At 44.3% G+C, this 26932-nt stretch overlaps 1 protein-coding gene across 1 annotated transcript in view; it reads left to right on the top strand.

Annotated features, from left to right (window-relative positions):
- Nucleotides 1-26932, top strand: part of TMEM59 (transmembrane protein 59) — a 182183-nt gene that overhangs the window by 23122 nt on the left and 132129 nt on the right. Inside the window, exons 2-4 of the mRNA XM_069642150.1 lie at nucleotides 2224-2329; nucleotides 3492-3586; nucleotides 18978-19130. Coding sequence (XP_069498251.1) covers nucleotides 2224-2329; nucleotides 3492-3586; nucleotides 18978-19130 — 354 coding nt within the window. The remainder of the gene's footprint in view (nucleotides 1-2223; nucleotides 2330-3491; nucleotides 3587-18977; nucleotides 19131-26932) is intronic.

The raw sequence follows: 26932 nt of genomic DNA on the forward strand, positions 1-26932 counted from the left end.
TCCTTCAGGGTTGTGGTTTTGACGGTGGGGGATGTGATTTTGGAGTTATTACAGGTGTGAGTTTTGTTCTGCACTTTTCTGGCTCTGTCTCTCATTGGGACCTTTTGCCCCTTTGCAGCTATGCTTTGTCACATGAGTTAAGTACTGGAACGAGGAAGAGTGGGCGTGGAGGTAATGCTCTGATTACTTACCGGTAATCTTCATTACTCCTAGTTGTCGCAGTACTGACGACCCTCCTTCCCTGCATGGAAGGACCCATGCTCCGGCTTGGTCATATAAACTGGGTGACGTGGGTTGAGGGGAGGAGTTATAGGGAATATAAGAAATAAAAGAAGGTCCTGTGTCAGAGGCAGGGGCCTCATGAGGTACATACTGTGACGAGGAAGAGTAGGACTAGGAGTAATGAAGATTATCTGTAAGTAATCAGAGCAACAAGAGGTAAGTTCCCGTACACTTTACAGTACCTTTTGGTTAGAAGAAATGGTTCCAGCTGGCTTCTGTTCCTGTACAGCTCTACAGATCCTTTTGTTCCTGGGACTCCTGCACTGCAATGGGAAGGTCAGCGGCAGCAATGGGCAAACTTCAATTCAGCGGCACTTCAGTGTTTCAACTCTGCGCGTCCTGACAGCAAATGGCAACACTGCAGTTCTCAGATACCATTTCGGACTTTCCTTGTGTCTGAGGTCCAGCACTCTGTTGAGGTGGCTCAGGCTTGGTCAGTCCTGCTTCAGGGAAGTCCGGGGGATCTTCCCGGCGCTCCGGTCCGACTTAAAAGCGATCCACTCGATTTGGCACGCCTTCCACTGCTGCTGCTGTTGGGACCGTACAGCCAGCTCCGAGAGGATGTCCAAACGAGTTCACTTTGGAGTTGATTGGTCCCACCAACTCAAGGGGAGAAGTCATCCCTGCAGTGCTTCCTAGTCGAAACTAATTTGGAGCTTCAGCACCACAGCAGGGCTTCACCGGTCCAGGAGTTGCAGCAGGTGTCTCTTCCAAGTTCTTCTTCGGATTCCCTCGTCCAGTGGTCGACTCTGCCTTCCAAGCCAAAAGCCTCGCCTTTTATGCAGGTTTCTCCCATTCATTCCAGACTAGCTGTCAATCACACAGCAGGGTGGCTGTCCTTGCCGGACAGCCAGCCGGCCAATCACCTTTGGGTGCATTCCTGTAACCAAGGGGATTAAGCACAGGGCGTTTTGGGCACCTCCCTCACTTCCTGTCCCTGCCATACATACTGGAGCCAGAGGCAGGCTTCAATCGTGAATCCCGCCAAAGACAAAATGAACAAAGGGACCAAACCTGTAAATCTCAAGAAGGACCTTTCCAGCAAGAAATGGCGAAAAAAGACGACCGGGGTCATTCTGACAAAATGGGCACCCATGGGTGCCTTACTGCAGCTGCGCCCAAGGTAAAAACCCACAATGGTAGTAAAAAGTAAACCACTGCCACCAGCCATTAATTGTAGAAACGGTAACATAAAAATGATGCATGAGAAACTAGACAAAGGGGATACTAAGTAACCCCTCCAGCACCCTATGGTAAGATAGTGTGTGCTGTGTCTAGAAAGTTACAAAATGTAAGTAAAGTCACTTTAACTTCACTGCTCTTGGAAACAGTAGTTTCACCAAGAGAAGGTATTTAAACCCTTGGGAAATCTAAGACTTCCCTGTCACAATGCAAAGATGATGCCCATGGAGTTTGTCAGACTCCAAAGTCAAAAAGAAACAGAAAATCAATGAAAAAATATACGAGAGAGTGGAAAAAAGGTCTCGCTCTATCCAGGTTAGAAATAAAAAGTCCTAAAGTCCAGTAAAAGAGTTGGGGGGGTCTCTAAGGTAGAGAGGAATTAGCACATTTTTGAGGATTCTCCCTAACAGTCCCCCACTTTTGGAATGCTTGTACGAGCAAGCAATGGCAAAGACAAAATGTTAAAGTTACCAAACATTTAAAAGGGAGATGGGAGTTCAGAGGTACTGTTACAACTCGCCCCCATACTTCGATTTTTCATAGGACTTGGCAGGCATGCTTCTTTTCTCTTTCGGTAGGTTTTATGTACAAATTAGATTTGACTCGCACGTCTGGTTTATAGTACTGTCTTGTTTAGCAACCTACTTCAGACCCGTATCCACCTCTGGGTCCCATCTTTAACAGAAAGTCTTGTAAGTAGATCTTCTAACGAGACCGCATATATTTATTGCCTTTTTGTTACTGTGTTGTGTTCCACAGGCAGAAGAGCTCTATGCATGCCAGAGGGGTTGCCGATTGTTCTCAATATGCCAGTTTGTGGATGATGCAAACAACTTGAATCAGACCAAACTTGAATGTGAATCTGGTAAGATTACTGTTTGATGTTTCAAAATTGAGTCGTTTAGTGTTTTTTCTTTTTTTGTGGAACTTAAATGTTTGGTTACAGCAATGATGCAAATAATGTGTTGAATAGAAATCGCCAAAGATATGGACAATATTTGCACAGTCTGAACAAACCTGTTGCTTCAGAACAGTGGGTGCGCTGTGCATTATCAAAAGGCAATAAAGGAGGTTCAGGAAAAGCTTATGATGCCATGTGATGTAGACTATCGTTCTAGAGATGTGGAAGTGAGCTGAAGACTTGTGATGTGTGGGTCATTTGGAGAACTCTCAACAGTAGTATAATTTGTATGTCCTTCATTCAACATACTTTATCTGTACTCCTACCATTCAGATTGTCAGACGTTTAGATGGTGGGAGGGATGACCCAAGTACCAAGCTTAAACCCATGTCTACACCACCATATGCTGGCAAAGGTTTTAGTCTCATGACCATAAGCCTTCATGTGCTTTCTATATTATGAACCACATTGTTCCCAAGCTTCTATCCTACACTATATATTTGAGTGTCATCCTCCTGTACCCTAGCCCATCTTCGCTGTGCCCTCATACATCATATCCTGCCACAGTCCCTGTTCTTCTGCACCATATGCTGGGTGAGCTTAATCCAGCAATGCACAATATACAGTCTGACCGTCTCTTGTGCTCTGTCTTTGCTTTATCCTTCATGAACCACATGCTTTATTACCTTCTCCCCTTGTGCACCCTATGCGGCCTGACCTTTTACCCTTGTGCAGCCTGACCTCCTCCCTTTGTGGACCCAGAGTAGTCTGACTTCCCCTCGTGCACACGTTAGCCCATTGACCACTTTACCTTTTTCGTTTTTGATGTATCATAAACCCCTCCCACCCGTTTAGGTGCACAGCATTTCATACTGATGATTTTTAATTGCTAATTAAGGGCACATGACTGAATGGGTAGGGACAAACCCATTCTTGCCTAGAATCTCACAAAGCATAAGAGATTTACTGTCTCAAACCCAAGGGCTCCTAATGCCACACGTAATTTAATTTCCTCTTATCTGAGAACTCTGAATAAGATACATTTGAAAGCCTTTTGACTTTTGAATGCATGAGATCATTTTTGTACTTATGCGTTGTTAACATTTGTCAATCTCCTGTACTGCAGCCTGTTTAGAAGCCTATTCTCATCCTGATGAGCAGTATGCCTGCAATCTTGGATGCCAGAACCAGCTGCCCTTTGCTGAAATGAGACGGGAGCAAGTAAGTATTTCATAATATAGCAACATTTTTCTAATGTGCATGTCTGTACCCTCTAACCCATTTTGTCATTTATTAGGTCATAATGAACATTTTAACTTGTTTTCCCCTGGTCCAGGTAAAGAGCTAATCGTAACTGCTTCCGTTTGGAGAGATTGCTTTCAACTGCTCAGCAAACTGGAAAGTAACTACTTGAGTTTCCTAGTGTGCTCTTAATGACTTGCACCTTGTTTTATCATCTGGTGCCATTAATGTAAGGGTTGCAAGAGCTGTCAGCAGCGCCCGTGAGTCTGTAAGAGTAGCTCTGAGAATTCACTGCTGAGATCTGTGGGACATACCTTTATTGGGATTGATGCTAAGGCAATCAAACCCCCCAGGCAGGTAAACTGAGGTGGTGAGGCTGGAACCAACGACAACATCCTTTTGAACGGGAGTCAGGCAGCTAGCAGTGGAGGGAAGAACCTAGAAGGATAAGCATAGCATCAGCAAGTTCATGAGGCTGTGGAGTCTTGTGAACACTTGGCATCGGTGGCCAACTTCTCAAGTGAGGCTATAGCCTGGGTCCAATTATTTATGGACAACCGAACCATGACCTCCTCTTCTCCTTCCCACATCTATGACTGTCTTTCTGCTATCCAGGAATGGTGTGCCGCCAACGACCTCTGGCTTAACGCCAGTAAAACTGAGATTCTACTCATCGGCACACCCACTCCCTCCTTCCCTGCAGCTCTCTGGCCGGCCTCTCTTGGCCCTCTTCCTGCTCCTACCTGCAAGGCAAAAAACCTCGGGGTCATCTTCGACTCCACACTCTCCTTCTCTCCTCACATATCTGACGTCTCTAAGAAGTCACACTACCTCCTCAGAGGTATCCTTCCTTTCCTCTCCTTCCCCCAGAAGCTTGCTGTCTCTAGAGCCCTGGTTCTCTCGAAGCTGGACTACTGTAACAGCCTCTACATAAATCTGCCCGCTTCTACTCTCCACCCTTTGCAACTTATCCAGAACAGGACTGCGAGACTTGTCCTTGGCCTCAAGCCCAGGGACCGTATCTCTCCAGAACTGAAATCACTACACTGGCTCCCAGTGACTGCGAGGATCAAGTTCAAAACCCTTTGCATTGTCCACAAGGCCGTCTGGGGCCTTGGGCCAAAATACCTTCAACTCTCTCTTCCTAAATATTTTCCTTCTCGTGCTCTTCGCTCATCCGCCTCCAACTCCCTCAGGGTCATTCGCTTCTCCAAACAACGAGTTGGGGGCAGATCTCTCTCCGCTGCAGGGGCCTCCCTCTGGAACAGCCTTCCTGCCTCCCTGAAACTTGAGAACCATCTCTGCTTCCGAAAGGAAGCACCTCAAAACCTTCCTCTTTGCCTCCGCTTTCTCTCCCCCTCTCCCCTGCTAAAATTACTGAAACTGCACTGAATCTGCATCTGGGCCACTCACCGTTCTCGGTTCTTGGCCCAGCCACTCTCCCCTGTACTGCCTCCCTGGCAACCCCTGCACTGCGGGACTGTCTTTATCCCTACAGCCCCCCTTCCCAGCACTTGTCTGCACTTACCTTGCACTTGCCACCAACTGGCCCTTGTTATTTATCCTGTATGCTATAACCCTGTACTGCACTTTTCCCTCTACCTTCCCCCCCCCTGCACTTTTCCCTTCCCCTCTACCCTTGCGCGATCTGTATGACACCTGACCTAGTAGGATCGTTGTCTGTCTCCCCTTGTTCCCCCCCCCCCCCCCCCCCCCCCGCCTCGTCGCGCCTTGAAACACTTGTGTATAGGCACGTTACAAATGCCATATCATATATCACACCGGCATCAGCAGACCCCATCTAAATAGCCTGCGGTGTACCCCAAGGGTCCTGTGTCTCGCCAACCATATATATTTACCAAGCCCCTATTTGACAAATTGGACAGAATAGGTGTCACCTACACTAACTATGCACTTGACACCCAGATCCTCGTACCCCTTTCAGGCAACTTTGTCTCTGATACGGCCTTGGTAAATAAAATATATCTCATCATTCAGGCATGGGTGGCCAATCACGGCCTCTGCCTGAATGATGACAAAACTGAAATCCTGCTCCTCGACTCAGATGCCAACCTAAAAAAACTTAGCTCCAACTACTCTGCATTCAACATTGACGGCAACCTAATTACAGTAGCCAAAGCAGTGAAAACACTAGGCTTTCACCTTGACTCATTCCTGACGATGAAGAAACAGGTAAACTCCCTAGCATCCTCCACCTCCTATACTTGCAAGCTCATCAGGGCACGCCGAGCTTTCTTGACACAAGCAAGCTGCGTCATTCTTGCCAACGCCTTAATACTCTCCAAACTTTTTGCAATGCCTTGTATTTGGGAGCTAACAAATGCATCATTGCCAAAATGCAAACCTTACAAAATAATGTCCTTCGAACTGCCCTCAACTTACCTACTAGAGAGCACATCTCTAACATAAGAAGAGAACAACAGCGGCTAAAAATCAGCAACAGGATTTTATTCAAAACAGCATCACTAACCTAAAAATGCTGTAATAACGCAGCTCCCCCCTACTTGGCAGAGAGAATAGTGAGAAGAACACCCCACCCCCACCCAACCAGAGCAGCCAACTCTTACTGTCTACAGATACTGAGAATCAGACTAAAAAAAACAGGCGGCAGTAGCTTCCCGGTCAAAGCCCTCCCACTCGATGTTAGAATAGATCAGAACTATTACAGTTTCAGAAGTAATATTCTCAAATGGCTACACTCCAATGACCCCTAAAACCAACCGCGATCCACTCAGCCTCGGACTTCTGTCCCGTTCTAACTTCTCGCTTGTACATTTGTATATTCTGACTTGTTTTGTTCAATGACTTATTTGCAATATTGTTGCCTCTTCATGTACCTCGTGCCTTATTCTGTAACTAAGTTTTTAAGCATCCATGTATTCGGTTTTCTGTTGCGCCCAGTTACCTCTGGGTTGGGTGCGCCATACAAATTAATAAACAAATATAGCCCTCCAGTAGCCCGCCAAAAGCCCCTGCTTTCCTGGCACTGGAAGTCCATATAAGGATTTTCCTGGCCTCACAGGCCAGGTAGAAGGCTAAAAGACAAGATGGCCGAAGGACAAGCGAGAAACCTTGTGGCATGCCCATGTTTGACCACTAGCCACAGTTAGTAGGCAAACACGATAAGGCTAAAACGAAATGCACCAAAAATGGTAATCACTGCTGCCACCAGCTTGTCCATTTAGCACACCTAGAGAACAACATCCTCCGAGTGTTAGTCTAGGACAAAACAAAAAGTGTACCCCATTGTACTGCATTGTAAGATGCATTGTACAATGATAAAAACTACAAGTGGTAAAAAGTTACTGAAAGTAGTAACAAAGTAACTGGATTAAGGGAAACAATGTTTCCCAGTACGGGCAGCCTGAAGGACATGTCAGTGTCCACATAACAGATGTAGTGAAGCCTAAGGCTTCCCTGCACTGTAAAAAGATAAGGTCAGATACAAATATAAAAGCAAAAAGTTTGGAGGGTCCATACAAATGGAAGGAAAGGTGCAGTAAAGAGGAATCATTCTTAACAGCAGACCAGAAGCGTTAGCATGCAACCGGCTGCAGATCCACTTTCAGGACAAAGTGCCAGGCATAATCGGGCCCCAGGTTGCATTTCCACCTTGACCACACAGCCTCTTTAGAGTGGATACATTTAACAGCAATAACTGGAGTAATAGTTGCACTCGTTTCCTGTGGTATAAAATGTCAAAACTGCTGTGGTAAGTGTTATATAAAGAAAAACTGATGTTAAGAGCCAAGTTGCACTTACTTCAAATCTCGGCTCCATTCCTCTCGTAGGCCTTTAGCCATTGATATAGCAAATTGTCACCCAGAAGGCCGAATGGGTCATCTTCAAAGACCAATATTTTTTTCTGGCTTTTCAGAAAAATAAAATTGTTAAGACTGCTGGAAACAGTGGCAAAAACTAATGTGAGTTTTCCTGTTCACACTCTTCCAAGAGAAATAGCACTTTATTTTCATATAAAGGTGTTACAGAATATCTAGTAGTAGAATGTTGGAAAACCGGAATGAGTAGTGATTGTCCAACCATTCTGATGTTGGCAGTGTGCCAGGGTGCTACTCTAATATTTAGAACATAATTGTCATACCAAAACACATGAAATGCACATACCAAGTTTGAAGAGTTCCCTGCAGGATAAAACAGAATATATCTCTCTTGAAACGATTGTGCTTTTGTGCGCCCAAACTAAATCCATTGTTGTCTGTCGAAAAGCACCAATGTATACATGTTTAAAATGAGGACAGTGAATATAGGCAAAAACAGATGGATGCAGAAACGAGATGGGCTCAGATCCTCCTAGGACAGGATAAGAAATTGATTTACACCATCGTTCAATTTTGGAACAGTGTAAGACTGCTATTCCAACAGAATAAGCGAAATCAAAGACTCGCAGCAGAGAACAAGAATTTAAGATAAAGTGACAAAAATGAAAAGTTTAACTTGTAAACTACATTTTAATTTTAAAAAAAAGTTTCACTTGGCTGCAGCAAAGGTGTGCAAAAAGTGGGCCGGTGAGCGTCTGAAAGTGGAGAAGAAACCCAGGCTTGGATAATTGGCTCTCACGGATGGGCCCATTGATGATACCTGAACCAAGTATACCCGAATGTATAATCTGTGGCTCCAAAATAACTGGCCCGAGTGCCTTCTTTGGCTGAAACCAAACTCGACAATTAAAAATACTTGAAATTATAATGGATAACATTTTCACCCTCCAACAGCAATTTTAGTCTGAGCTAGCTTCTTGTTTCAACTAAGATTCAACTGCCATATGCGATATAGAACCGTGTCATTCCCTTTCTAATCTCCAGAACTGTGCCAGCTATCTTTACCTAGGGCTGCCAGAATGCCTGCTGAGCTATCTATAAAGAGTTCAGGTACACCCAGGCTGATGGGTACATCTGGTCTCCTTGGCGACCAAAGGAAAAAACTCAAAAAGACTATGCAAGTCTTTACAATTAATTGCAAGATATAACGTAGGAGGAACAGTATGTCCCTTGAAAATAAAAAATTCAAGTAAGGTTGCAGGTCCCTGGATGGACGGGAAGCCTGGAAACCCGTCATAAATAGCCAAAAAGAATGAAGAGAAATCCAGGACGGAACGCCCAATCAGGTGCAAAAGGTTTTTTTAATTATATAATTTCTTAAAAGAATGGCCCTTAGTGTGACGCGTGTTTCGGCCCGGACGGCCTTCTTCAAAACAGGGCTAAATGTATTCCTTACAAAATCATACAAGTAACAAACATTGTGTATATATATGCAAAAATTACAAACCTAATAGTAAAGGTCATATGTATATGCAAAAAATTACAAAAGTAGTAGAGATCAAGTGAGTATCCAAAAAACGTGCCAATCAATACACCAGTGCAAATCACACAGTATCAACAGCAAAAACACCATTGTAAAAATTGCATGTTCATAAATTAAGGTAAAACGGCACAAAAACCCATTTGTAATGTGCACAAGACAGAGAAAGCGAGATTGGCAATGGGAAGGATATAAAGGAGTACGTGAAAAACAAACAACATGTTGGGTGGATCCCAAACCTAATTCCATGAATGGAACAATAGAACAATAGAAATGTAAATTATATACAATACAAACCAGGATTCAAGGAGACGGGAAGGGGAAAGAAAACATACACACGAAAACACAAGACAAAAGCGATTGTTTTGGAATTAATAATACAAATGGGACAATCTCATTTGTTGAAACCATATCTCGGGCTGTAAGGCTTACCCTCTTCGGGAGTTAAACTATTCATCACAAAATGTTCCCGGGTTTGATCCCATAGGTTTTGGAGCTGTTATTATAACAATTGAGATAGAGCAACCATTAGTCATAACTATATCCCAAATCCATGTAAACAAGCTAGTTACAAATGTTATGTGCCGGTGTATAAAGTAAAAGTTTTAGCGTCCCTTGTTTATCGCCAAAAATGCGATTGTGCACGACCCGATAAAGCGTGCTCAGCAAAACCTCACGTTTATAATCTATTTTGATAATTCATGCAATCAAATATCAGCCAACAGCATAAACTATATGGTATTTAAACCACATATCGTGAAACCCCAACATAACATTTTTTAGTTCTTTAATGACACCAAAAGCTGTAAGCATACTTTCAATTTGAATACTCGTATGATCCAATGCCAGTAACTCCCACACACTCCGTGGTGTTAGGACCCCATATGGACTGAATCTACCATGCACAAGCACATCTAGTGTAACGCTACCATGACGAAGCACAATACTAACAAGTAGAGAAATGCGAGCGTAACAAACTTACCGAGTCATTCGCGTTGGCCAGAACAGTAAGATTAACGCGGGCGTGCGCCTTCCTGGGACTATTTGTTTACTAGTTCCCAAGGTGACGCGTGGATCGGTCTGCCTGCTGCATTCCGTTGCTAGGCAACACACACGGGAATTTCAAGTAAAAAGGCTAATGCAACAAAATATTCACAGTTGTGAATCCAATATGTTGTGATAACTAATGTTAAGAAAAGTATCTAAGCTTGAGGGACAAGGAAGTAATAAATTATGGAAGCCATATATGGCGAGTCCGGCGACACCAAAGTAACTGCCAAAAAGAGTGAGACCCATTCGGGTCATTGCCAGAGTGACCACCTACCCAGGTGGGAATGAAATATAATTGCGTAGCATATTGAACTGACAAAGTGTTCACTGCATAGTAATGAAAACAAATAAAGGAATATAAACGGTCTATTTAAACTTACAGTTTGTGTAATTGTTTCTACTAGTCTCATTGCACATAAGAACGCACATGGGTAGACCCACATTGTCCACTCCTATTCGAGATCCTGATACATTTAAATAAAAAATGTATTTATACATAAAAATTATTAGCATTCTTTTGTACTAGTCAGGTCAAACATTAAGGGCCACATACTTGCTCATAAATATCTTATAAGAATGATGCCATTTCCGTATCAAAGTTCAAACACAACATAGTTATGTTAAAGTAACAAATAAGTCTTGCCTCTGGTTGGCGAAGCGCTAGGACTCTATCCCCACCTCGTTTATTCATTTGGACCTGTTGTATCCCTACAAATTTGATTGATGATTTTATTATCACATTGATGATTTTTCTGCCAATGCACCGATAGGCTTAGAGTCGGGTCCTGACTTCCAATTTTACTTGGATGTTCCCGGATCCTAGTCCTTAATTCTCTCTTGGTGCTACCAATATAAAACTTGTTACAAATACAGATAATCGCATATATTACACATTTTGATCTGCAGTTTAACATCTGTTTTATCCTAAACTGTTTGCCATTTGGACCCATGGGTTCTTTGGTCTTGTCCCATGCATAGAGACACATTGAACAATAACCACATTTGCGAAAACAAGGTACATTCTTCCTTCTGCGGTGAATTCGCAGAAGGAAGCTTCTGATCCTTCCCAAATTAAAAAAAGTCATCAATATATCTGGTCCAAAGTTTAACTTTCTCCATGAATGCTGGGTCTTGGTATACTGTATGTTCTTCCAACATCCCCATAAAGATATTTGCTAATGCAGGGGCATATTTAGTCCCCATTGCAACCCCTTTTAGTTGTTGGTACAGACAGTCATTGAATGCTTCCTTCTGCGAAAACACCAACAGGCTTAATCTGAATCCCTTTGAAATAGAATTTACTGGTGAACAGAACTGTAATTCAATCAATTTATTTGGACCTCACGATACATGTAGAAAATGATCATCTAGAAACCTGGACATTTCGTAAACTGACAGAAGTCAATTCAATATTGCATGCACAGAGCTGTCACCAAAGATCAACAATCCACAATAATCCCCTATGGGAAATATATCCGAGCAAGGAGAAATTGCCAAGAAGATTCCAAGTTTCAATAAGAGTGCCAATTTCTGAGAAATAGATTTAAGAAAAGAGGATATCCAAATAAATGTATACAGAAAGCGTTTGAAAAAAACGAGACATCTCCAGCGAACCGACACACTAATTGCTAAGAACACATCAAAGGCAAAGGAAATGAAGATCGTGTTTGTCACACAGTTTAATAAAGATCACCAACTGATCAGGAAGACCTTACAGAAACATTGGCATTTATTGCATTTAGATGAACATTAAAGAAATGTATAGATGAGACCAACTATCATCTTCAAGAAGGCTAATACGCTAAAAACTATTATTTGCCCATCATTACTACCAGATGCACATAAAGAGAAAACACTTAACTGGCTTACTGAGAATGTACCTTGTTTTCGCAAATGTGGTTATTGTTCAAGGTGTCCCTATGCATGGGACAAGACCAAAGAACTCGTGGGTCCAAATGGCAAACAGTCTAGGATAAAACAGATGTTAAACTGCAGATCACAATTGGTAATATATGTGATTATCTGTATTTGTAACACGTTTTATATTGATAGCACCAAGAGAGAACTAAATACTAGGATCCGGGAACATCTAAGTAAAATTGGAAGTCAGGACCCGACTCTACCCCTATCGGTGCATTGGCAGAAAAACCATCAATGTGATAATAAATCATCAATCAAATTTGTAGTGCTACAACAGGTCCAAATGAATAAACGAGGTGGGGATAGAGTCCTAGCGCTTCACCAAGCAGATGCAAGACTTATTTGTTACTTTAACACAACCATGTTGGGTTTGAACTTTGATACGGAAATGGCCTTCTTATAAGATATTTATTAGCAAGTATGTGGACCTTAATGTTTGACCTGACTAGTACAAAAGAATGCTAATAATTTGCATGTATAAATACATTCTTTTTATTTAAATGTATCAGGATCTCTAATAGGAGTGGACAATGTGGGACTACCCATGTGCATTATGTGCAATGAGACTAGTAGAAAAAATTACACAAACTGTAAGTTTAAATAGACCGTTTATATTCCTTTATTTGTTTTCATTACGATGCAGTGAACACTTTGTCAGTTCAATATACTGCGCTATTACATTTGATTCCCACCTGGGTAGGTGGTCACTTTGGCAATGACCCGAATGTGTCTCACTCTTTTTGGCAGTTACTTTGATGTTGCCAGACTCGCCATATATGGCTTCCATAATTTATTACTTCCTTGTCCCTCAAGCTTAGATACTTTTCTTAACATTAGTTATCACAAAATATTGGATTCACAATTCACAACTGAATATGTTGTTGCATTAGCCTTTTTACTTGAAATTCCTGTGTTGCCTAGCAATGGAATGCACAGGCGACCGATCCACGCGTCACCTTGGGAACTAGTAAACAAATAGTCCCAAGATGGCGCCCGCCCGCGTTACTCTTACTGTTCTGGCCAACGCGAATGACTCAGTAAGTTTGTTACTCTCGCATTTCTCGACTTGTTAGCATTGTGCTTCATCATGGTAGCATTACACTAGATGTCCAAATGGGGTCCTAACACCACGGAGTGTGTGTGAGTTACTGGCATTGGATCATATGAGTATTCCAATTGAAAGTACGCTTACAGCTCTCGGTGTCATTAAAGAACAAAAAAATGTTTGTTATGTTAGGGTTTCACGATATGTGGTTTAAATACCATATAGTTTATGCTGTTGGCTGATATTTGATTGCATGGATTATCAAAATAGATTATAAACGTGAGGTTTTGCTGAACACGCTTTATCGGGTCGTACACAATCGCATTTTTGGTGATAAACGAGGGAAGCTAAAACTTTTACTTTATACACCGGCACATAATATTTGTAACTAGCTTGTTTACATGGATTTGGGATATAGTTATGACTAATGGTTGCCCTATCTCAATTGTTATAATAACAGCTCCGAAACCTATGGGATCAAACCCGGGAACATTTTGTGATGAATAGCTTAACTCCCGAAGAGGGTAAGCCTTACAGCCTGAGATATGGTTTCAACAAATGAGATTGTTTTGGAATTAATAATACTAATGGGACATATCTCTTTTGTCTTGTGTTTTCCTGTGTGTTTTCTTTCCCCTTCCCCTCTCCTTGAATGGTGGTTTGTATTGTATATAATTTACATTTCTATTGTTTCATTCATGGAATTACGTTTGGGATCCACCCAACATGTTTTGTTTTTCACTTACTCCTTTAATATCCTTCCCATTGCCAATCCATCTTTCTCTGTCTTGTGCACATTACAAATGGGTTTTCGTGCCGTTTTACTTTAATTTATAAACATGCATTTTTTACAATGGTGTTTTTCCTGTTGGTACTGTGTGATTTACACTGGTGTATTGATTGGCATGTTTTTGGATACTCACTTGATCTCTACTACTTTTGTAATTGTTTGCATATACATACGACCTTTACTACTATGTTTGTAATTTTTGCATATATATATATATATATATATATATATATATATATATATATATACATACACATCGTTTGTTACTTGTATGATTTTGTAAGGAATACATTTAGCCCTGTTTTGAAGAAGGCCGTCAGGGCCGAAACACGTGTCACACAAGGGCACTTCTGTTAAGAATTTATATAATTAAAAAAAACATTTGCACCTGATTGGGCGCTCCATCCTGGATTTCTCTTCATTCTGTTTGACTATCTACAAAGAGTACAAAACGCAACAGCACCCTAAAACATGTAAGATGGAACCTATTGAGCGTTGTTGGTTGCTCCGCAACCTTCTGACGAAAGGTGGGACACAATCTATTCCATTTGAAGCACTGGGTTCCAACCAAAAGGTAGTAGTGAAAACACTTTTGTGTAGCTCTGCAAGAGTAGTCTGGTTTCCCTCAATGGAGGTGGAAAGGCTGATGGATAGCTACAGTAAGTCTCAAATAGACACCCTAGGAGAATACTCTGCATACATTTACTGAAAAATGCATACCCTTCAAGAAAAGGTTACAAATATAATCACATTGTTCAAATAACAGAAATACTGTCCTCACAGTTTGCATAGAATAATCCTGAAGAAAAACATCAAACGCCAAATGATATCTTTGCTCTAAATTCTTTTATGCAGTTATCATGAGGGAAGCTTAGATTCACTGTATCAAATAGCGCCAATGTCCCTGATATACTTGGAGTTTCAAATAGGACTTAATTATTTGTGCAACATCAAGCAACACATTTGATCTTTTGCGTTAATTCTTCCTTGCGCTGATCATAAGGGTAGTTCAAACTATAACCTGAAGCTTGCATTCACTGTGTCAAATGGTGGCAGCCACTGGAATACCTGCATTCTAAATCATGTGCTCCCAATATGATAAGCTAAATTCTAGAATCTCTATGAATAGTTCTGAATTTATTTGGACGTCAAGACTGAATTAAGATATCGCAAGCACCAATAAGTCTGCCAGGAGTACGTCCGTAATATTCATTGTACTGCATATGGAGATCATTACAGTCTCAAGGCTAAATGTCAGGCTGTACATGTAAAAGATTGGCCTCACCCAAGCCTTTTATTTTGTTACATACTTGGAGGCAAGATCTGCTTGAATTCTTTGACTGCAATTGTAGGCCCCTTTTTACATAAAGAAAGTCTCTTCAATGCCAGAGACCGCCAAAAACGTAGATTCACCACAAAAACCTTTTTTTTACACTTCATATGGGTCTTTCTTTCGAGCACGACGACTCCTGGTTCAGCTAAAACCTTTTTGTCAAGATGTATTACTATTTACTTTCAGCTGCAAAATGCCACAAAAACCTTGGGTTTCATTGAGTTCATTGCTTCATGTAACAATCATCTTAACCAGCTATAATTTGCAAACTTGTTCTGGAACTGCTCGCGAAGAGGCAATACTGCCTTTGCCTCAGAGGAGCTATCTCTTGGCTCAGAAGTTTCGATTCACATGCAGACGAGACATCACGGCAACGAAGAGCAAGCTGTATGATCATCTGCTCCCAGTGACATAGGTGTTGGTCTGTCGCATAATAAAAAGCTGTGCTGTGAAATAGAAACAAATAGCACAAAAATACATCTGGCTGTTATGCGATTATGTAGGCTAGGCTAGATCAGAGTAAGAGCTCGAATGTCGCCCATCTCCTAGTTTCATCACAAAGTACCCAACACTATCTTCTGTCACATCTGGTCTGGTAAGGAATGTCCTGCGCACTGGCTTGGTGGTAGTCCGCCAGCAGGCAAGGGCAAAGAACACCTGTTACATTTGCTTGAAATCTGATGTCTGGACCCAGAATACAAAATGGAAAATGTGCCCAATGACTCCTCGGGTGGCTGTCCCCTCTCTCCCCCCCCCCCCCCACTCCCCCACCCTGTAGTGTCATAAAATATGTATTTTTATTTTTAAACAAACATTTCAGAAGGTTTTTAGTCATACCTACCACATCTCTCGATAGATGCACCATGCACAAGTATTTATTTTTCATGGTTGCCATACGTTGCTTGTCTGCCACATCTAGTTGTTAGGGAGAATTATCAAAAATGTGCTTATTCCCTTCACCTTAGAGACCCCCAGTAACTTTGCTGGATTCTGAGGACTTGATTTTTTTACCTGGAGAGAGTGTGAGCCTTTTTTCCCACTCTCTCATGTATTTTGATGTGTGTTTTACCCTTGTGTTCTTTGATTATGGAGTTTTAGATAACTCCATAGGCATCATCTGTTCATTGTTGTGTCACACAGTACCTTTTTAGTGCAGTGGCACAGGAATGTCCATTGGACTTCCCAAGGTTTAAATACCTTCTCTGGGATGAACTACTGTTCCCCAGAGAATGTAAAGTTAAATTGACTTTACTAGCCTTTTTTAATTTCATAGACCCAGCACACGCTATCTTCCGATAGAGTACACTCTATGTCTAAACACTCTTGTAGTTGTCAAAAGCTACCCTTTCCTATTGAAATGGCTAATGGCAGTGGTTTTATAACAAACTACCATGATCTTCCCGACCCCGAACACCAGTAGCAAAAAATCGGGGCCTCCGTGTTTGTGTTTTTCAATATGGCGCCCAAGACCCCTCTGTAAAAACAGACTCCGGTCATCTTTTTTTGCTGTTTCTTTGTGGAAAGGTCCTTCTGGTGTTTAAATCGCCAAACCAGGTTTGGTCCCTTTGTTCGTGAGCCTTTGGCGGGCTTCACGACTGAAGTCAACCCCTGGCGTCTGAGTGTCTGGGGTGGCCAGGACGTGATGGAGGTGCCCGAAACTCCCTGTGCCTGGTCTCCTAGGAGACCCAGATGCATTCTGATGTGATTGGCTGGCTGGCTGGCTGACTGTCCGGCAAGGACAGCCACCCTGCTGGGTGAGTGACAGCTAGGCTGGAATGAATGGGAGAACATTTTTTTAAAAGGCGAGTCTCCAGGACTGGAAGGCAGAGACGACCACTGGAACGAAAGAACCGAAGACGAGCTGGAAGAGGACAGCTGCTGCAACCACTGGACCGTTGGTTTACCCGGTGAATCCCTGCTGCAAATTCGAATTGCCAGAACTCCATTCGACAGAGAAGCTCCTTCAAGGACGGCTTCTTCCTTTGAGTTGGTGGGACCGATCAGCTCAGAAGAAACCTGGATAACCTTCTTAATGCTGGTTAAGGTTTAGCCAGGGAGAGGGAAACCAGTTAGTATTGAAGTAACGGCTACTTGAACAGAAGTGACTCCATTTTGTTTGCTCTGACGATCATCCCGTGCAGTGCAGGAGTTCCTCGGCGTCCTCCCTCTTGCCCCCACGACTGAGGCTCAGGAACAGCGAGATCTGCAGGAACTGCCAGGAACCAACGTCTTCAGCTGCATCTTTTTGCTTCACATGAAGGTACTGTGCCATCCGGTTGAGCGATCCTAACTCTCGCTGTGAAAGTTCGTCAAACTTTCCCAACTTGCAGGCCTAATCAGCTTGCAACCTAGCATATCATTCTTTTTCGTCTAAACTACTCCTAAGAACTTTTACAAAGACTTCTCTGTTTGTTACCAGAACTGATCGGTCCTATCCAAGAACACTAGACTATTGACTTTGGCCTGGCCTATTGAATTGAACTGACCCTCTTGGTACACTGAACCTTTGCATTGCCTAACAGAAGTATTTTCTAATCCATTGTACAAACTTAATTACTTTCTATTCCTATTCAAAGTAATTGAAATGCCACTTGGCAACTTTTTTCAGGGGAGCACAAACTGTCCCTACAACTTAGTTTGTTACTGTAGTGTATTGGTGTGTCATATTAAGTTGATTTCTACTAGTGAATGTTTTCTAAATGTTTTCTATATGTAAATAAATGTAATTTTTACCAAGAAACCTTGAGTGTAAGGGTCTACTTGAATCACTGTGATTGTGATACTTCTGTGTAACTTCAACTACTGCTTACATTCCCGCTTGGGGATAAGCCTGGCTGCTCAGCTCACTACCAAAAAGTGTATGGTACAGACTTATGCCAAAGGTTGGTTTTTGCTTTCAACTATAGTCCTAATTGTGTGTGGTGTTCCCAGAGGGTACTGCATGCAATTTTGCCTAACACCAGTGGAGTGAGCTTATGCGCACAAAGTTCATGGAAATCTTTCTAAATCTCCAAAAGATGGCAAAATGTTAGTTGAACCATGGATATCTAACAGCATAACCTCTTCTTCCATCTTAAAAGCAGGAGGCCTACATTTCAGATGATCGCTCATGCCCTTTTGAGGAGAAAAATACATTGGTTGGGTTACAAGGTTTAGTGATGATCGGAATAGGTACAACAATGCTGGGGAAACTAGAACATTAAGTGTCAAATTAGTTTGATGCATGGCTTTTCTGAAGTCTGCTCTGCTCTTTACAAAGCTTAATTTGATATTTTGAATTGATAATGAAAAATCTTGTTAGAGGTATTGAACTTGGAGGTTTAACTTCTCTGAATTTTCTTTCCAAAATGTCATACTAATGCAAATGATTACATATGCCTCAACACAATATCAACAATATTATGCTTCTGCAGCCCTAAGGACCTAGACATAAGGGACACTTCACACGAGTGGGGAGAGCAGCCATTGCAGAATTGTGTATTTTACTGTCCACTCCCCCGACCATCCCCGCAGCACACCCCAAGCAATGTATTTATATTGATGGGGACCCTGAATTGGGTAACAGAGGATATTCCCGTTAAAATCCATCCGGCCATTGTCAAGACCGTTTCTGATGACGTATTTGCCATAGTTTCCTGAGCATCCTAAATGCGTACCTGGGCAGTAGCGCAGACTAAGCGTATGAAAGTAGGAGACCTGTTCTACACATCCTATTTGTGAATATTGGAAGTGCAAGTCTGAGAATGGGTACATGAAATCTTGGATGGACAGACTGGTGCGGTGCTTACTTATTTTTGTCGACAATCTTGCTTTCATTTAAAGTATGACATGAGATTGGTATTGTTCCACACGATACTAAACAATTCATCATTTAACATTGATATCCTTGCAGCTGCTGTCTCTCAGGCCAAAAATACATCTTCTGTATCCTTTGACGCTGGTGCGGTCCATTTGGAGTGATATGATGGGCTCTGCACATGGTTTCATAACCTCTTCATGGACCTTCTACCTTCAAGCAGATGATGACAAAATTGTGGTATTCCAGGTATGTACCTTTCGCTTGTCCATTTAAAATTTTAACCATAGGGAGCTTGTATTTGGAAACATGTGTGAGAAAGTAAAAGTACCAAAGATTGTTCACATCTCATAGCAGTGTATGGGAGTTTTGATCATCTTTTTCTTTGATGCTGAACATGTACACATTCAATTTGCAAAATGGAAGGCACCTGAATGACTGATTTAAGGCTGATTCATCCTCTTAAAATTCCTTATTGTGGGGGGGCGCTGTTGTGCACTGAGAAGATGGCCGCTTAGACCCGAAGCTCCCGCGCCGCCTTCACATCCTGAGCTGATAAATCCGTTCTTTGGCTGGCTGAGTTGCTGTAGATTGGTGTGCCGGTTGCGGCCGGGTTCGGGCGCTGCTTGTGAAAATCTGAGCCCTCGGCGGTGCTGCATTCTCGAGCTCTGCCCTTGCAGAGTTCCTCCGACGCGAGCGGCGCTCCCGGGCTGACTCCTGGCTCCGGGCGAACTTACCCGACAGTCGGGGCTGCTGGGCACTGCGGGCCACTGCTGGGCGGAGCTTTCTCCTTGGCGCCGGATCCTGCATCCTTTTGTGAGGACGCTCTGGGAGACTCGTTGCTGCACTGGATGGTCTACCGTGCTCCGGTCCTTTCTTTGACCCGTTGCTGCCTGCCGGACCTCCTCTCATTACCCTGGTATTATTCGACTTTTGCTGGTGCTCTATCCTGACGCCGCCAATCCGGCGAACCAAGTAAGCTGCTGCCGGGTGTGGGGGGGAAGAGACGCGGAGCCCTGCCGGGGCCGCGGGGGTTGCGACCTCCTGGCCCTCAGCCCCCCCCGGCATACTTGGTCCCTCTGCAGCGCCGCTTGCCCCCCCCCCCCCCCTCTGAGCCCCTCCGCTTGTCTGTACGGCTGGGGGCCGGCTACACTGCATATACGGACCGTTGGGCCCACGCTCCAGTCTCTTAAATTGGGACACCTCGAGTGCCTCTTGGTTGCCGTGCTGCCGAGGGCCGAAATTCCTACGTACTACCGTCGCCAGCTGAGTTGTACACCTGTGGCTCCTGGAGTGCCTCGCTTGGCGGCAAAGGCGGCATCCGGTGCTGGGTGCCGGAGTGTGTCTCGAGAACTCCTGAGTTGGGGCGGTGAACCTCCCGCGTTCTACCTGCCACACTAGAGCCATAATCTCCTTGTAGTCCAGACTGCAGTGTAACCTACGTATTGATGGTGGCTGATTCTTGCTGGCTGGGACGACTAAATGCCCCCTCGGTGCAACAGATACACCGTCTTTCTGGTTTCACACTACTGTCTGGGGATGACCCCTGGGGGCCAATATACTGGATTTCTCGCTGGTGCGCTGGTCTCCATATACATGGGAGGATACATTCCACCCTAATTTCGCACTTTGTTCTGTACCCCTGGAGTCTGCTCCCTGTGGGGTGGGCTTCGACCCTACGGAGATCCCTTGTCAGATCCAATACACGCACAGATAAGATACAATCATGGGGGAGCCTAGCAAGTCAAGCAGAGCCTCTAAGACCCCTGGGGGCAAGAAGAAGGGCCCCATGGACACATTGACCAATACGGCTAGCCATCCTGTGGCAACTTGCACGCAGCCAGATGAGGGAGAACAGGTTGAATGGGGTGTGTTGGACAGAGAGGATAAACTGGCCACGCTAGTTCAGAACTGATTCCTGGCTGTAAATACCAAACTGGATGAGATAGTGGCTACCATAGGCTCCTTGAAGGCCAGGATCGATAAGGAGAGTGCTCGTGTCACCGAGGCTGAAGGCAGGATAAGTGCTAACGAGGACACTATTGGGCACCACAGTCGTGATATATCTTATATTAAAGACACGATGAGCAAGCTGCAGAGCAAGTGTGAGGACCTTGAATCCAGGTCCAGAAGAAACAATGTCCGCGTTGTTGGGGTGGCCGAATCCTTCGGCAAGGGCCAGATGGAGAAACACATGGAAGAACTTTTTAAATCCTTATTTGGGCCTGAGGCATTGTCTGAACACTTCCTAGTTGAGAGGGCGCACCGCACCCTTGCCCCGGCGCCCAAGCCGGGGGCACCACCACGAACTATAATTGCTCGTCTGCTGAACTATAGGGACAGGGACACAATCCTCCGTTTGGCTAGAGAGACCGGCACATTGCATTATGAGGAAAACGCATACATATCTATCCTGACTTTTCCGCCTCTGTCCAGGCGAGCAGACGATCATATGAACCTGTCAAGAGGATCCTCGGAGAACGGCAGATCACGTACGCCTTGATGTTTCCGGCCAAAATGAGAATCCAACATGCTGGAAGGTCGCACTTTCTTGAGAACCCATCCAAAGCCCTATCCTATATTGAGTTTTCTATACCCCTCCCTCCAAGAGGGGAGAAACCTGCCCCAAACAATAGACCCTGACCGGCGGACTAGGAGTTACAGATTTTTATGATTTGGCATTCAGTGGTTTTTTGGCCCTATTTCACGGGCCCTTTTGATGTGAGATTACAGTCAGCCATCTCCTGTGAGTGGTGGCGTTGGAGGCAGGGGATGGCGGTCATGTGAGGCAACATGGCTACCCCGGGAGTGTTCCACAAGTTTGGGATCGGACACTGTCGAGTTGGGGCAGACGGTGAGGGTGGTGGGCGGGTCAGGATGGGGAAAGTTGGGGACTGTTTTTTTCGGACCCCATGGTGTGTAGATGGATGGCTACCCGACTGCATGGGTCTCTGTTCTGGGAAAGTTCTTTCGGGAAATGGTTATAAGTTACTGTTGAAACAAGTGGTCTGGAGTGCACTGACATGGTCCAGGATGCCTGATGCGACATCTGAGGGTTTGGGTTACTATCCTTACAATTGTTTTGCAAGGCTCTGTTCACGCTTTGAGGGTTAAACTTGTTTCATGGAATGTAAGGGGTCTAAATAATCGTTTGAAGGCCAAGAAGGTGGGAAACTACATTGTCAGGCACGGTGCCCAAATTGTTATGCTACAGGAAACTCATACTGTTGGTTCCGATAACGATTTACTGTTGCCTGGTTGGGGCAAGTCCAGGTTCTGTACCAACTACTCATCCCAGTCCAGGGGGGTTGCTACGCTCATACACCCGAATCTTGGGCTCCGGCTCGAGGGCCATAAGCTAGACCCTCAGGGTAGATATGTCCTTGTCTGGGGCTCGATCGCTGGTCAGCAGATATTGTTGGTCAACACTTATGGGCCGAACATTGATGACCCTGCCTTTTATACAGATGTATATCAATTGATCTCTGCGATCGATATTCCTAATATAGTCTGGGGAGGGGATTTCAATATTGCTATGGATCCGGTACTCGATAGATCCAGCACGATTGTTAGAGCACCAAGCAGGGCTGTTCTCACTATGCAAAGTATCCTTTCGCAGCTCTCCCTCGAGGATGCCTGGCGTGTCCTCCACCCGACTGTGAGGGGATACACGTACTATTCATCGGTACATGACTCCGAGTCCAGAATCGATTACTGGTTTGTCTCCCCCCTCTTTGATTGCTGGAACAAAGGCATGTGAAATACTGGCTCGCACAATGTCTGACCATGCCCCTATAACACTGGAGGTCACGTTTCATAATTGCCCTAGACCCCCCAAGAGATGGAGGATGCCCGAGGGTTTGCTGAGGGACCCCGGGGTGGTGGAGGGGCTGCACACTGAGATTTCTGAGTTCCTTGAAATTAACATCGACTCAGTCGATAAATGCTCCACGGTGTGGGAATCCTTCAAGGTCTGGGTCAGAGGCACGCTGCTTTCTAAATCTGTGGGTCTTCTTAAAGGAGTTCGGGCTGAACTGGCCCGGACTGAAGGTAAACTGAAAGTTCTGGAGGACACTTATGCTCGTACCCATGACAAAGCCTTATTAGCTGACATACAGCAACATCTCCAGGAATTTAACAAACTAGCCTCCAGGGAAGTGCAGTTCATTGCCGCACCGATCCGAGCCCGAAGATATGGTGAGGGCAACAAGGCGGGTAGGACACTATCTAATTTACTCAAACAGGACAGACACACTAATCAAATTACCAGCATACAAACACCCAACGGTTCGGTTTTGGTTAATGAGAACGAGATTAATGCTGAGTTTGCTGGGTTCTACGAACGATTGTACAAAAATAGAGACACTAAATCGGCTACTGAGATAGGGGAATACCTTGCGGCACTGTCGCTGCCGAAACTCCAGGAGGAGACCCGCCTGGCACTGGACCAACCTCTCATTGTAGATGAGATTGCTGAGGCGATTAAAGATTTAACGTCTAATAAAGCTCCGGGGTTAGACGGCCTGGGTGCAGAGTTCTACAAGGAATACAGTGCGGAGCTTGTTCCGTTGTTGTTGTGGGTCTGGGAAGAATCCCTTGAATGTAACACATTGCCTACATCCATGAGAGAGGAGTTGATAACTGTTCTCCCTAAACCTCGCCGCCCTCCACAGGATATGTCGTCCTATAGACCGCTATCTCTTATTAATACAGATGCCAAAATATTCGCCAAGGTACTGGCCAACAGGCTTTTACCGGCGGTCCCGGCACTCATTCACCCGGATCAGAATGGGTTTGTCCCCGCTAGATCTACTGCGCTTAACCTGCGTAGGCTCTTTGGCATAATGGCCCAAATTGACCCGGGAATGAACGCTGTGGCCATTTCATTGGATGCTGAAAAGGCCTTCGATTCTGTGTCCTGGGCCTACTTACTAGCAGTACTTGAGGCATTTGGGATAGGCCCGAACTTCGTCAGGTACGTGAAATTGCTTTACATGATACCCGGGGCCCGGGTCCTGACCAATAAGGCAATCTCAGATATGTTTCTGCTTGGACGGGGCACTAGACAGGGCTGCCCGTTTTCACCTATACTATTTGCCCTAACAATAGAACCAATGGCAATAGCGGTCAGGCTTTGACATTCCAACAGGGGCATTAACCTAAAGGGGGCGACCCAGCTAATATCTCTGTACGCGGACGACACGCTCCTATATATCCGTGAACCGGAAAACAACCTAGCGCCTGTAATGGCGGAGATTCAAGAATTCACTTCATACTCTGGCTACTCCATAAACAAGGATAAGTCCGAGGTTTTCCCTCTCACGCCGGCAACTGGCTGCCCTAGCTCACTGGGTGGGCTGAAGTGGTCCAGTGAGTCCATCAGATACTTGGGAATACTTGTGTCGCACGGTAAAAATAGGTTATACACTGACAATCACTATGCCACAGTACAGGCCTTAAAGACCAAGCTTCTATTGTGGGACCGCCTTCCGATATCATTACATGGCAGGATAGCGGTTCTTAAAATGGTAATTTTGCCTAAATTGCTATATCTGTTTGTGAACATACCGATTTGGCCGGGGAGACTCTTCTTCACTAAACTTAGGTCAATGGCTACAACCTTCCTTTGGCATGGGCAGACTCCAAGAATTGGATGGGGAAAAATAACTGAACCATTCTCGTCGGGCGGCCTGGCGGCCCCTGACTTTGAATTATATTATGTGTCCCAGGCCCAATTCTCTAAATATTGGTATTCTAGGGATGGCGGCACACCACACGTTGATGTAGAGGAACTCGCCACACCTCCCACGAACATACAGTCTGTAATCTTTGATGCCCGCTATAGGGATACATGTGATTTCAACCCGGTTAGTTGTACTGTCGGTGCCTGGAGGGCAATATTCAAGAAACTGGGATTGTCGACCCTTTATAACCCGGAGGTCTCCCTCTGGAACTACCCTGGCATCCCTCCGACACACAATGCCGGTCTACGGTCCGCCTGGGACCCCGGAGACGAGATGCGCCTGGGAGATATGTTTATTGAGGGGAAGTTCGCAACCCTTCGGCCGATAACTGGTGCGTTCGGCAGGGGCCCACTTAGAGTTCTGCAGTACTACCGTATGAGATCGACTTTCCAAAAACACTGGGCGTCCTTCCCTGATAAACCCCCTACACACCCCTGCGTTCAGATGATCACAGCCGGGGACCGCTGAAGGTATCCAGCCTATATGCCATAGTACAGACACACTCACCAACGGCCAATTTGAACAGAGATAAATGGGAGAGAGATCTCCAGATCCCTCTAGATGATAAAACTTGGGACAGGTACTGCTCTCTCACAAAGAAGGTTTCCTTAAATGCTGGACTACGAGTGATCCAATTTAAAATTCTTAACAGGTTGCACTACACCCCGGCCAAGATAGCCAAGTTCGCTTCTGATGCTCCGAGTCAGTGCCCCAAATGCAAGACAGATTACGCTGGCTCGTTCCACATGTATTGGAGCTGCCCGGTGGTGGCTGGGTTCTGGAGGGAGGTGGCAGATGTACTTGATGAAATCACACACATTCCCCCGGTGTTGACTCCACAGAAATACTTATTTGGGGATATAGGAAAGTGCTCCGAAAAGATCAGAAGGCTGTTCAATGTCACATGTGCAGTGGCCAAAAAATGTATTCTGCAACAATGGAAAAATCTGGCGCCACCCACTGTGAAGCAGTTCCTCCGGGAGCTGGTCTATGTAAACGAGGCTGAAGAACAGTTTGTCCTCACACGCCCTTCGGTGTGCAGGCCTAAGGACATTTGGGACCCCTCAGAATGTTTCTTTGTGATATGATCCCTGATGATGACAGTGATGGTTAGACTCGATACCCCTGGTGGATTCAGGTTATATGTACTGTTGTATCTCTCTATTTCCGTATCATGTTGATTTCAATTTGTACGATGCTGCTGTTACTGTGTTTGTGTTTTCCAGACCACTAATAAAGAGTTTAAAAAAAAAAAAATTCCTTATTGTGTAATTTTAAATGTCTGGAGAGATGCCTTTTCTAATGAAATTTGAAAATCGAAGAGGAAAGAATATTGTTTTGAATGTGGTGCATGCACCAATGGCTATTGCCAAGAATAATTAGGTTTAAAATATTTATTCGGAAGATCTGTAATGCCTGTATTGTTCATTCTTTTCAGTTTCCTGGACTTGCATCATCATCTTCTCACAGGGTCTCTAAGACTTGCATCTGCATCTTTTCCTTTTAAGGAGATCTGTGCTTTACCAGTTTTAGGCTTAAATCCTCCTCTCAGGATACAGGATGCGCGGGACGCCAGCAGTCTCAATATTTTCTTCAGCTCTGAGGGCCAAGGCCTCTTTAGCAGCATGCACACACTTGGTGAAAAGCAGATAACATAACCTAGTATAGCAAAGGGCCAACCCTCACTTTCTCATGTTTCAATGAACAAGGATTATGTACCCTATCTGTGTTTTATGTTCAAATAAATCAAGATTATTGGGGACTGATCATTACAACACTTTTCATGGTCTTCTAAATTTCAAATTTGCCATTGCCCTTACCTATTCCTATATGTGCATTGCCTACCTGCCTTCACAAACTGGAAAATAGATGCATTGTTAATTTTTTTCTGATGACTTTTAAGGCTAAGGGAGAGAGAGTGCAGGAACAATACTCATCCAAGTTCAAAAGGCCTGTGTGGGAGTGCTAAGCAAGAATTTACTCAAATAATTGCAAACCAGAAGTAATAGGGATGACCCTTTTATTAAGCTCGCTATAGCCTGTCTTGAATGTTATGTTGTTGGATTTGGATAGCGCCAAAGCCCTAGGGCGTCCAGGCGCTGAAACAGGCAATGTGGGAAAGCACAAACCTACAGACCAAGACTTTACATGAACAGTCTGGTCTTTAAAGATTTTCTAAAGGCCAGGTGGTTTTCCTCCCTTCTTAGTGCTTGAGTTGGCTCATTCCACGCACATGCCGCCAGCACTGGAAACAAGCGTCCATTTCAGCGAGCTCTCAACACTGAAAGACAATTCATGTGGTAACTT

This window comes from Ambystoma mexicanum, chromosome 1q (genome assembly GCF_040938575.1).
Source record: "Ambystoma mexicanum isolate Mex_15411 chromosome 1q, UKY_AmexF1_1, whole genome shotgun sequence".
In the NCBI taxonomy this organism is placed as follows: domain Eukaryota; kingdom Metazoa; phylum Chordata; class Amphibia; order Caudata; family Ambystomatidae; genus Ambystoma; species Ambystoma mexicanum.